At 30.8% G+C, this 12763-nt stretch overlaps 1 protein-coding gene across 1 annotated transcript; it reads left to right on the top strand.

Annotated features, from left to right (window-relative positions):
* Positions 1 to 7231: 7231 nt before the first annotated feature.
* Positions 7232 to 9093, top strand: LOC130956317 (two-component response regulator ARR17-like). The gene is made up of 5 exons (XM_057883355.1): positions 7232 to 7436; positions 8108 to 8184; positions 8295 to 8372; positions 8616 to 8686; positions 8787 to 9093. Exons 1-5 carry the CDS (start codon positions 7289 to 7291, stop codon positions 8872 to 8874), a joined length of 462 nt encoding a protein of 153 aa, XP_057739338.1. The 5' UTR covers positions 7232 to 7288; the 3' UTR covers positions 8875 to 9093.
* Positions 9094 to 12763: the final 3670 nt, after the last annotated feature.

Raw genomic sequence — 12763 nt, 5'->3', positions numbered from 1 at the left:
GTATATATTACCGCCGAGAATTCATTGATTGTCTTCCTTCTCATGATGACGTTATAGGATGCGGAGTCTCTCAAGACAACAAACTCTGCCATCACCGACCTCTTTCTTTCACCTGACCCTATACAGACCGGAAGGGTAATTACCCTATCGGGTTTTATGTAGTTGTCCCCAAGGCCTATGACCCCTTGTTAATGGGTCTTGAGGTTGGTTTCTCTGAGTCCCAGGGCATCAAACACATTTCTGAACATAATATTTGAGTTAGCGCCAGTGTCAATAAGAATCCATCCCGATTCTTGTCGTGATCACCATGCGTGGGTTTTTCGGAAGCTCGCGAAGCCATTGATCCTCGGGGCCAAAGGATATCCTTGGGGGCTCCTCAGATTGAGTCCTGTGGCTTTCTGATGACACGGCTAAGACCTTGGCGTCCTTTTTTATTGCCGACTTGGACTTGGGGGGCGCATCTCGCCCGATCACGATGTTGACAACTACCGTAGGGGCATTTTCAGTGTTCTTAGTCGGTGTTTGTTTTGGTTTCACAACCCGGCTGCGATCTTCCTCGGATTGCTCGCGTTCCTTTCTTCTCGGCTCCCTTATGAATTGGGAGAACTCAGTCAGCTTTCCCTCGCGAATGGATTGCTCCAAGGCATCCTTTAGGTCAAAGTAGTCTTGCATTTTGGGGCCATAACCTTTTTGATAGTCGCAGTACAAGCTCTTGTTCCCACCTGTCCTGTCTTTCAGTTGCCGAGGCTTCAATAGGATCCCCTTGTCCGTAATTTGCTGGAACACTTCCACGATAGGGGCCGTGAGGGGGTGTAGTTTGTGAATTTCTCCACCCGAGGAAACGGCTTAAACTGTTTTGCTGGTGCCCCTATCTTGGGGGCCTCTCTTAGTCTTTCCATGTATCCAGGCTAACGAGTAGGTAGGTTAGTTGGCTACCGTTTGTTGGCTGCCACAACCTGGCTAACCTCCTCATCGTTGATGTACTCTCTTGCCACGTTCTGGATCTCTTGCATGGTCCAGACGGATTTAGTGGTGAGGTGTTTCCTGAAGTCTTCGTTCAGCAAACCATTCGTCAAGCACAAACTGGCTACCGAGTCAGTCAAGCCATCGATTTCCAGGCATTCGTCATTGAACCTATCCAGAAATTTTCGGGTCGGTTCCCCGTTTCTCTGGGTGATGCCTAGAAGGTTGATCGGGTTTTGGCCTTAGCGATGCGCGTGGTAAACTATGCCAGGAAACTGTGACTTATATCTGAGAAGGCCATAATAGACCCTTGCAGAAGTGCGTTGAACCACCGGATCGCAAGGCCTGCTAACGTTACTGGGAAAGCTCGGCATCTCATTGCGTCACCGACACCTTCCAAGTTCATCTTGGCCTCGCTGTCAAGTGTTCCTAAGGGTCCTAGGTGCTGTCATACCTCATGTCCATCGGCTTGTTAAAATGTTTTGGTAGCCGGACTTTGAGGATGGAGGAGTGGAAAGGGGTAGCTTCCATGATGATGGATTCTCGTCGTCTTCGCGGTCTCTCTCTGTGGGTCTCCTCGTGTCCTTCCGACCCGTCTTGGGTTGTCTGGGACCGAGAATTTGTTCGATGCCTTTTATCTCTTCAAGGGCTTCTGCCCCAAGTATCCGACCTCCTTGGAGGAGATCGGGTGCGGGAGAGACTCGGGATAGGACAGTAATGGTCGTTTGCTGCTAACTCTCTTTCAAGGTTTTGCACCCGGAGGCGTAGTTCCTGCATGATTCTAGCATTATCGTCACTCGTACCCCCGAACGGGCGTATCTCATGAGAGTTGGAGGGCAGGTCATATCTACGAGAACGTGTTCTCGTGTGCCCGCGGGAGGATGCCACGGAGGCTAACCTACTCATCAAGCGGGTTCCCTCCTCCTCGTGCTTGTCCATTGGGCCCAACAGGAAATCCATTCACGCTAGGTTTCCCACAAACGACGCCAATGTTCGGTAGCTCATGTCCGGAACGGTTCGGGTCCAGTGAGTATTGAGGTTCAGGGGGTTGCTGGAAGCTGGATTTGTATGGGCTCCGGAAGTGAGGCGGATGAGGTTCCTTCGAGCTATACATGTATATGTGATACTAGATATTGGATGTTAACGAATTATCTAAAAACCAACTATAAATATAATTATCCAAATTTGTCATGCTACAGTCAATTTCGATAGGGATTCAAAAAAATGAAGCTCTTCTATATTCATCTGTAATTATGAATTTAGAAGTTCCTATTAAAATGGGAAATGCCCTACCTTTGAATGCGGTTTGAACTATTGATTTACGTAATTAGAAGTAACCAATTAGGTTGGCATGGAGTGGGGGGAGGAGCCACCTGCAAGGACTCTAACGCTCAAGTTAGTCTCCGTACAAAAGACGGCTATTAGGGTTAGGATAGGTGACCTACCTCTGGAGAGGGGTAGGATTCTCCCCTTATATAATCTGTACTCGAGTGGGTCCTATGTAGTAGATCCTCCTTCCTGGAAGCTTCCTTTCCAACTGTCCAAGTGCTCTGACGAGACAAAAGGAGAAAAAGGGAGTTGGTGGGTTGGAGAATCCGGTGGGTCGATTCCTAGGTACCCGAACCCGCCTCACTAATTGAGTCGGACCGGAACAGTATCTATATTTACAGGAGTTTTGTATACAAAAAATGTAAAATTTGTACTTATATTTATTAGAGTTTTACTAGAAATTATTTTTAAAGGTTCATAGTATATTTTTCAATAATTATTTTATCAAAAATTTAAATTTTCCAGAGTCAAATAGTAGTATACATGTTGACGTTACAATAACGTGGTTGTATCACGCACTGTGGCTTTATTACGCATGCGCATTATAATGGCCTAAAATCGTGTTGACCACAATTTAGAGCATTTTCAATGCTTTGTTTTAGTTTTATTTTATTTTAGATTTTATAAGCTGTTACGTTAAGTATTTGTAAAATTATATATTATAAAATTTAATTTTAAATTTAATATAAAATTTGTCATTCTAATATTTGATTTTATTTTAATTTAAATTTGATTTAGTTTTTTAATTATATCAAAAATTAGAAAAAAAAAGAATTTTGTAGATATAAAATTAAGAATATTGGAAAAAAAATAAAATTTTATAAATAATTGAAAAAAAAATTTATATTAAACGGATTTGGATCTATTATTTTTCTATTAAATTAATATGAAAACAATAAAAAAAAATAAAATAAAATATAAAAGTACAATTGAATACATCTAATTTATTTTATCACAATTTGATTGAGTTTTTGTTGTAACGTTACAATAACAATGTTATAATAACAATATTATAGTGTTTATTTAATGAATTTGATGGATTATACAAGCAGTAGCATATCAATAATCTTTCTTGAAAATAATACGGTCTTTCTTTATTCCTACTAATATCATTTCAAAAATAATATTTAATACAAACTTTAATATTAAATTATTTTAATTATGATCAAAAGTGATATCCAAAATTGATTGCATTGGCTCTTAGAAACCAAATAATTTAATTTAAAAATATAAAAACTTAACTTTTAGTTCGTTAATATTAATTAATTTTAAAATTTAAATTTATAATTTAAACTTTTTTATTAAAAATTTATAATTTAGAATTTAAAATAATGTAAGATAATTAAAATAATTTTAAAAGAGAATATATTCTAAATGACCTCTACTAATTATTTTAAAAGATAACGAGACCCTAATAAAAAAAATTTCATTCCGATCCTTGAATTTCATCTTCATAAAACTAATTAACCTCTTCGTTAATATTTTTTTTGGGTCAACGGAACATGTCTAAGTATAGCACGTTAAATTACTGATTCATTTGTTAAATATCGACTAGGATTAATAATTTTTTTTTGTTAGAGCCTTATTGTTTTTTAGAAATAATTGTTAAAGGTTCTTTAAAGTTTGTTTTGTTATCTTTTTTATATACATTGACTAAATTTTATTATGTAAAAACTAAAAAATATTTGTATTTTTTTTTTTACTTATAAAATTGGACGGATGATATATTTTTTAATCTTTTTATTGTTGTTTAAAAAAATTGTTAAGATATTATATTATTAGGATGATGTTAATAAATTTTAAGTGTATTCAATTTAAATTAATCATTATAATTCACATAAACTCATTATTATTAAAAAAAGTGTATATTTTATTTTATAATAGATAACAAGAAGGTTGACATAATATTTTATTTAATAGATACAACAAATAAGAATATTTATGTCAATTACTCACTTATATATCACTGTCAAATATTCAAATTTTAACATTTTAAAATAACTAATAACAAATAAATAAGACTGATAATAATAACAATTAGCAACATTCTTATTAATATGTATATTCTTTATTTAATTTTTATAAATAAAAATTTAAAATCACTAATATTTTCTCAATTTTTACCTAACAAATTTAGTTAATGAATATGAAAAAGATAACAAAAAATAGAGAAAAGAATTTTAAACGCTATCACAATTATCCTTAAATACAAGGAGTTTTCTAACGAAAAAAATCCATCGATCCTAATTGGCATTTAATGGACAGATCAACTTATTAATGTTTTACGTAGACACATATCGTTAACTCAAGAGAGATCGACAGATAGATTAATCAGTTTCACCAAATTAAAAATTAATGGCAAAAAAAAAGATATTTTTTTCTAAAAACCTTGCAGCCTTTCAAAAAAATTGATCGGAACCGAAATGGGTATTCACCCATTTTAAAATGTTAGTTAATACTGACTTACAAAAATTAACTACCTAATATTATAATTATAAAAAAATTAATTTTTCACATTCATTACTTAAAAATGTTTTAAACTTATAAATCTGATTAAATAATTGTATAAATTTTTTTACATAGTCAACCTATCATAATTATTTTTTAAAAAAATCAACTATTTTAAATTTTAATAATAGTAATTAGTATAGTTGTCAGAACCAAATCGGTGATCAAACCGATCAAGTTACTGAATTATTGGGTTATTGGTTCAACTGGTGGGTCACTGGTTGAATCGGTTAACCCGGACCTATATAAATAAAAAATAAAAAATAGTAAAAAATTTAATGTTAAAATTTAAAATACATATTTTTACTAATATTTTAAGAATATTCAGCTATTCTAAAATAATATGAAACAGAAATAATAAGTATTTTGTTAATTTTACTCTATCATAAATATTTTATTTTGTTTTTATATTAAAATAATAATTATTTTCAAATTCTAATAATTTATTAATAAATTTATATCTATTATACTATTATATACTACAAGTATTTATTAAAAAATAATATTAATAGATATTATATACTTATGAAAAGAAAAAATAAGTAAATTTATAATTATTGTTAAATAAAAATATAATTAATTTTAAAATAAATGAGTTTATAACTAAAATTAAAATAAATTAAATAGAAATAAATATATTTGATAAAAGATATCTATATATATAATAATTTGTAAACATATTAATTAGAATTGTGATAGTCTAGTGGTTGTGACTTGCTTCTTTTTCATTGAGGACAGGGGGTTCAAACCCCACCCATTTTAAAAATTTTAATTTTCAATTCTGTTGGACCGAATTTGACCGATTTTTACCAGTTCATTCCGAATTTAACCGGTTCATACCGGTTCACTTCCTTGTTCGGTTTAACTAGCAGACCGGACCGACTTAAGATCCAGTTCATCGATTTTTTCGGTCGAACCGACTGACCCGGTCCAATTTTTACAACGTTGGTAATTAGAATCTCGATTTAACTTTTATAATATTTTAATATTATAATTTTAAAGTCATTCGATTTTACGAAATTTATACTAGGTCTAAAAATTTTATAATTTAAATCTTATTATGATTTTATATTTTACATATTTAATTTATTTTTTTATTTTACGTAAAATTTATATTTTTCTTCTTGGTATTAATAGTGTAATAATTTGAAAAAAATGAGACTTTTAATTTAAGTAATAAGCGACAAAATATATATACTAAAGTTATTGTCAATAAAAGATTTTAAATTTTATTTTAATAAATATAAAATAAATATATTAAAAATTTAAATTATATATTTTTTATCTACAAAGCATAGATATTCGTGTGTCGGACATATTTTAGATAAAAAATATGTGTCTATTATATTCAACCGTGTCTTAATAAAAAATAAAAAAAAAATTTCAAACACAGTTGAACACACCTAGATACCATCACGTGTCAGCCTTATTCTTAATATATATTGTTAAAATAAATTTAAAAATAGTATATATTATTATTTATTAAAATACTTTAGATACTTTATATAATTAAAATATTATTATAATTTATCGAAAAAATACTTTATATATATATATGCATATCTCCGTGTATTATAAAATTTAAAAATTCGTATATCGACGTTGTGTCCTATATTCGTGTCACATACATCATCATTTTTTATAAAATTTGAATTAATAAATTTAGCATATTTTTCTTTTAAAATATGTTAGATAAATTCTAACGTTTTAATAATTTTTTTTTAAAAAATTATGTCCTTGTAAATAGGAAAAATTTATAAATGTGTTGCTGTAGTCTATATAATAAAATGAGATGAGAAATTCTAGAGGCCAGCATTAAAAAAAGAGAGAAAAGTTTTAAATATAATTCTATACTATTAAATATAATTTTATAGAATTAAAAGCACTAATAATAACTAATTAATAGCTACAAATCAATCTATATAGACACCAAAGAAAAGAAACGAGATTATGTATTCATCATTCATGGTATAATTATCTGATTGTTTTGAAGAAACCATATGAATGGGAGATCTTGTTCGGAGAGGGTGATGCTGAAATCCCGTCAAAGAGATAGATGGAAAAGAAAGAGAGAGAAGCTTTAAATGAAAAGAGAGAGAGAGAGAGAGAGAGAGTGCAGTATTAAGATTTTGGTTTTGAATAGAAGGTGGTGCAGTGTGAGGTTGGTGATTGTGGGGGGACTGAATCAAATCCACAGATACCCCGAAAAGGATCACGATATATCTGTGACTCCTTGATTCTCTTTCTCTCAATCTCTCTCTTCTCTCTGTTCTAAAATTCCTCGCCCACCAACCACCTTCCAAATTCATATTGCATTTACTCTCCACTCTACGTATATATATACTACCTTCATACAACTCTTGTGACTTGTGACTTTCCTCTCTTCATTTATGCATAGGTCTTGTCACACAATAATAATAATAATAATAATCCCTTTTTAATAGTCTAGTTCTTTGTGTGTAATAACAACACCACACCACATACAAGCATGGCTTCTACTGGTTCATCTTCTTCCTCATGGTCTTCTTCAAATTGGGTCATGGAAAATGCTGCTACCCCACATGTTCTTGCTGTTGATGATAACCTCATTGATCGCAAGCTCGTTGAGAAGCTCCTTAGGAACTCTTCTTGCAAAGGTATACATACCTTTCTTTCTACCATTCTGTCCCTTCATTTTGCTTTTTTCAAACTAACTACTTTTACACGTTTTTCTTACTCATACAAAAAGAATACTTTTTGCTTCACCTTAACTATGCCTATTTATTTATTTATTTGGGACAATTAATGTAAGCTTCCTCTATAATAATATTCTATTTTGATAAACAAATTAATACATTCAAGCTTTTTGGTAGAAAGAAAATTATAATAAATCAAGGGTATAAGACTTTTAATTATAAAGTGTTCTCAATGAAGTAATTATCTTGGTCTCTTATTTAGTGATTTGGAGTTTTAAGTTTTGAGAATGAGTTTTTGACTTGGAGACTCTACTTTTTTCATAGGCCTTCAGCCAAGTTAGACTGAGGAAGTTAGATTTTCAATAAGAGTTCTTTAGTTAATATTTGTTAACATTTTAAATTTTCAATATTAAATTTTAAATAATATAAAAATAAAATATTAAGTTAAATATTAACAAATATTGATAAAAAAAATTGGTTCTTAACGATTTTATTCTAATAATAGTAGTGGGATGTAGATAATTCAATCTCGACTATAAAAATAAATTACAATGACCAGAACATAGACAATGGATGCAATTTTGGATGGGCTTTTTTGGCTCACTCATGAGTTGTTGGGGTTGTGTTTTCAGTTACAACTGCCGAAAATGGGCCAAGGGCATTGGAGTTCTTGGGCTTGACCGATAGTGAGCAGAACGCCATGAATGGAGTAAGTTTTCTACTCTCTTTACCTGATTATGAATCAAAGCTTTGTAGCTCTGATTGCATGTTACATAGCTGCTTAGAGGGCTAATAGTTGGATTAATTTCTGCTTTGTAGAGGTCCAAAGTTAATTTGGTTATCACAGACTATTGCATGCCAGGGATGACAGGCTATGAGCTACTTAAGAAAATCAAGGTACTTAGTGTTGTTGCTTTGGTACATACTTAGGCCCTTAAATTCTAACTAACACATGTTTGCTTTCTTTGAAAATGTGATATGGCATCATCATCATTATTACTAACGTCTTGCTGCCACTTAATCGGGTTAAATTTAATAACTATGGCACCATATAAGAATAGATATACTGATTTAGATGATTCTCATTATATGTAAGTATAGATTTAATCACTACAATATATTATTTTTCTATGGAAACAGGAATCATCTAGCATGAAAGAGGTTCCGGTAGTGATCATGTCATCGGAGAACATACCAACACGGATTAACCAGTAATTCCTATCAACAACTTAATATCAAAAATCTCTATTTATTAATATATAACCAAATTAAATATCTTAATGGTGGATGTTCTGCTCTGTTTTGATGCAGGTGTTTGGAAGAAGGAGCTCAAATGTTCATGTTAAAGCCCCTCAAACAATCTGATGTGAAAAAACTGACATGTCAGTTAATGAATTAGGTAAACTTGTAGTTTTTTCAAAGATAATATAAGCAAATGTACTAAAAAGGGAAAAATCTATGGCTATGATGCTAAAATCCCTGGCATTAGGAGTTAGGACTTAACTAGAATTTTGTTACTGTCTAATTAGGTTAGCTAAGGTGTAGGAATGATTATCATTGTTTTGAAGATCCTGTGTAGTCTCTTGTATTAACCTACCTATATATAACAATTTGTTTGCCTGAGAATTGTACTTTTTTTTATTTTTTAAATTTGTGATCTGCTTGAAAGAGGAATTGTTGAATTGCTGAAAGAGGAGCTACAACAAAAATACCTTAAAATAGGTGTTGCAAAATTCCAAATTGTTTATACTTCATTTGAAAGAATGATGTAAAGCTATTTACATCAAAGATTTAAAAAAAAAAAATAGTGAGAGCCATCTATCTATTCATTTCATCCCTATCACTCTTCCATAAATTCAATCTAAGTGTAAATATATATAAAAATGTAGAGACTATGAATTCATTGATTTAGGTCTGTATAAAAGCAAAAATTAAGAATCATATAATGATGTGAAGAAAAGCAATTGAAATAAGATGAATTTTGATGGTATTATGTTGAATTTAATTTGATCACCAATCAAAGTGCTTGCCATGGTGATGGTGGCGATGTCTATGTTCATCCAAACCCATGCACTGCACAAAGGGATAGCAAGTTACAAACATGCATCTTCCAATGCCTCTGAACATGCAAGAAGCCGCATGGCAGGGACAGTAACAACATGATCTCTTCAACTTTTTCTTTCTCTTCATCTCATTCCTTTCAATCTTCTGTTGCCGCTGCTGCTCAATGTGTTCATCCATTATCAGCTTTAAAAGAAAAAAATAAGAAAAAGAATTAGCACATAAATTATATGAAAATTGACTTCCCCCTCCCCCAAAAAGGTTTTTCTGTCATTACCTTGAACCTTTGGATGATGAATAAACTAATGAAGTTAGTAAGCAGCAAAATGTTGCAATGAAAATGAAGGGAATGAGTGGCTCTTAGAGAAAGAAAAGGAAAGTTTTGTGTATAGAGAAAAAATATATATATAATATGTGAGCAAGGAATATTCGTTTATGAGAGGCGTCTTCCGAGTGAGGTACCGAAAGCAAAGCACATCACATTTTGAAGCTTAAAGTTCTCTTTGGCCCAGTTGAGAACTGAACCGAGTCAAACCTAACTCAAAAATTAAAATGTGTGTTTTGACTTTTGACTGTAATTTTTTCATTATTCTCCATTTTACGTGGTTCTATTGCCCTGGCAAAAATGCTATGTTTACAATAAAATTAACTACTAAAATAATTATTATATATTTATATATAAATATATATTATTTAATTTATTTTTAATATAAATTTTATAGTTCAGTATGTATTTTATACTAATATTTGGTGGTTCATAATTATTTCTTTATCAAATTAACACGTGTCTAAAAATGACTGAATTATAAATTTTAATCTTTAATCTTTAAAATTATTTTATGTGCTTTTACTTTTTTATTTTTATATTTTCTTTTGAATTTGATAATGTGTTATGTGTGCTCATCATTTCATCAAAATCAGGATGTCTCTAAGTTTAAACCATTTTGTGGATTTGGTGTTTAGTTCATTGGTCTATTTAAATAAATATTGAGATTTAAATTTTATTTTATGTATACAATAATTTATTAGCCAACGACAAATTTTTAGATAAAATTTTGATTCACCTTAGATAAAATTCCGTTTCATAATAGATTAATTTTTTATCTATTAGATTGAAAAATATCATGAAAAATCAAAAAAGTTCTTAAGCTGTATTTGATTTTGAGAACAGGACAAGATAAGATATTGAAAATAAGACATAAACGATAGAAACACAAAAATTAGTATTCTTGTAATTTATTTGGTGATAAACTAAAATAGATTTTGAAAGTCTAATTTATTCTCATTTTTTTCCTTAAAAAAATTTGAAAAAAACATAATAATAAAAAATATAATTATAAAAAATTAACAAAAATAATAAAAAATAAAAAATAAATTCTATTTCTTATTAATGTTTTTGGGTCCTTTTCTGTCATAATAGATACAAAACACATTAATTTAATGTCTGTAAATTCTCTAGACACAATATCTTTATTCATATTTCATCTATCAAACACAAATTTGTATAGGGATAGCAACGGGTCTCCATAGAAATGGAGACATACACCCGCCTCCTGTACCCATTACCTGTCCCCGTCCCACCCCACCGTGGGTAACGAAGACCCCGTATCTCTCGAGGACTTTGATACCCACGGATATATGAAGATTTTTAAAATAAAATAAAATAAATTAAAATAAATTTTGAAAAAAATAAAAAAAATTGTCATTACAAACATAATTTTCAATCTTCAAAAGACTTAAATAACAATTACCAATAAATATTGTCTCCATTCAAACAACCAAACATTCATAACATAACTAAACATATACAAATACTAAACATATTCATTATATTCTAAAAGCCTTCTTTTATCATGTAATGATAGTTATGATAGATTTGGATTTGTGTGAATCCTACGTAAAAAAAAAAATTAAAAATTAAAATCATATAATAAATCAACAATAATATCCCAAAAATCACATAAATTTCAAAAATCACAAAAAATAAAATTCCAGCAATCCCAAGAATCACATAAATAAAATCGCAACAATTATAAAAAATCTCAAGAATAAAAAAATAGAATCGTAGAAATAAAAAAAATCACATAAATCCTATAAATAAAATTACAGAAATAAAAAAATCACAAAAACTATAAAAATAGAATTACAGAAATCACAAAAATCACGTAAATCAATGAAATAAAATCTCAGAAATAACAAAAAATCCCAAAAATCACAAAAATAAATTAGCAAAAATCATAGAAAATTCCAAGAATCAATAAATAAAATAAAAAAACTCAGAAATCACATAAATAGAATAACAAAATTTATAAAACCATAAGAATCACATAACTCAGAGAAATAAAATCTCAGAAATAATAAAAAATTTAAAAAATAAGCATAAATTACAGAAAGTCCAAGAAATTAGAAAATCAGAGGCTGAATTACCGGCGAAGAGACTCTGAAGCGACGGAAATGGCAACGCTTTTGCCTTGGCTGGGTCTGGTCCGGCGACGACTTCTCTTCGGCTATGTGGGTTAGTGACGACGACTTCACTTCGGTTGGGTGGACAACAACGACGACTTCTCTTCGGCTGGGTGGGGTAGCGATGACAACTTCACTTCAGTTGAGTTGGAAGCAATAATGACTTCTCTTTGGCTGGGTGAGGTAGCGACGACTACACTATCTTTGGTAGAATCAAGAGGCGAGGACGACACTCTCTTCGGTTGGAAATAGGCACATTGAGCGATGAGGAAGAGTCAGTGACCTCAAGGGATGAGGAGAGGAGGTTGCGGATGGGGTGGTAAGGAAGTAGAAGGTGGCAAATGGCAGTGGTGATGTGTGTGTGTGTGTTTAGGTCATTTCATATATATGGGGATTAAATGAGTTTCTATAGGATGGGGACCTCTATCTCCACCTCCGTCCCGTATAATAAATGGATTCCCGCTTTCCGTCTTCACAAATACAAAATTATTCTCATATTCACTCTTTGACAGATAAATTTCTGTCAGATATTCGTTTTACTAAAAATTTTATCATTCCAAATTTTATATTTTTGTGTGTTTGTTAATATGTTCTATATCTATAAATAAATGCAATTTTATAAATATAAAAGGATCGAATTATTCAGATCTTAAAAGATATTTCGAATTTTTATCCCATGTAATATGTATTCCAATTCTTCTTCATAATATTTTTTATTTATTATATTGGTATTCTAGATGTTCATTCTTCATTTCTTTGTGTGC

Source organism: Arachis stenosperma, chromosome 10 (assembly GCF_014773155.1).
Source record: "Arachis stenosperma cultivar V10309 chromosome 10, arast.V10309.gnm1.PFL2, whole genome shotgun sequence".
Lineage (NCBI taxonomy): Eukaryota > Viridiplantae > Streptophyta > Magnoliopsida > Fabales > Fabaceae > Arachis > Arachis stenosperma.
The sequence above is the reverse complement of the archived record's forward strand: the minus strand, read 5'-3'. Positions and strand labels throughout refer to the sequence as shown.

Bases quoted from the DNA above. Each gene is read 5' to 3' on its own strand.
- LOC130956317 (XM_057883355.1), top strand. From the start codon at position 7,289: ATGGCTTCTACTGGTTCATCTTCTTCCTCATGGTCTTCTTCAAATTGG. The intron at 8,373-8,615 runs GTACTTAGTGTT...CTATGGAAACAG, and splicing joins AGCTACTTAAGAAAATCAAG to GAATCATCTAGCATGAAAGA. The intron at 8,687-8,786 runs GTAATTCCTATC...GTTTTGATGCAG, and splicing joins ATACCAACACGGATTAACCA to GTGTTTGGAAGAAGGAGCTC.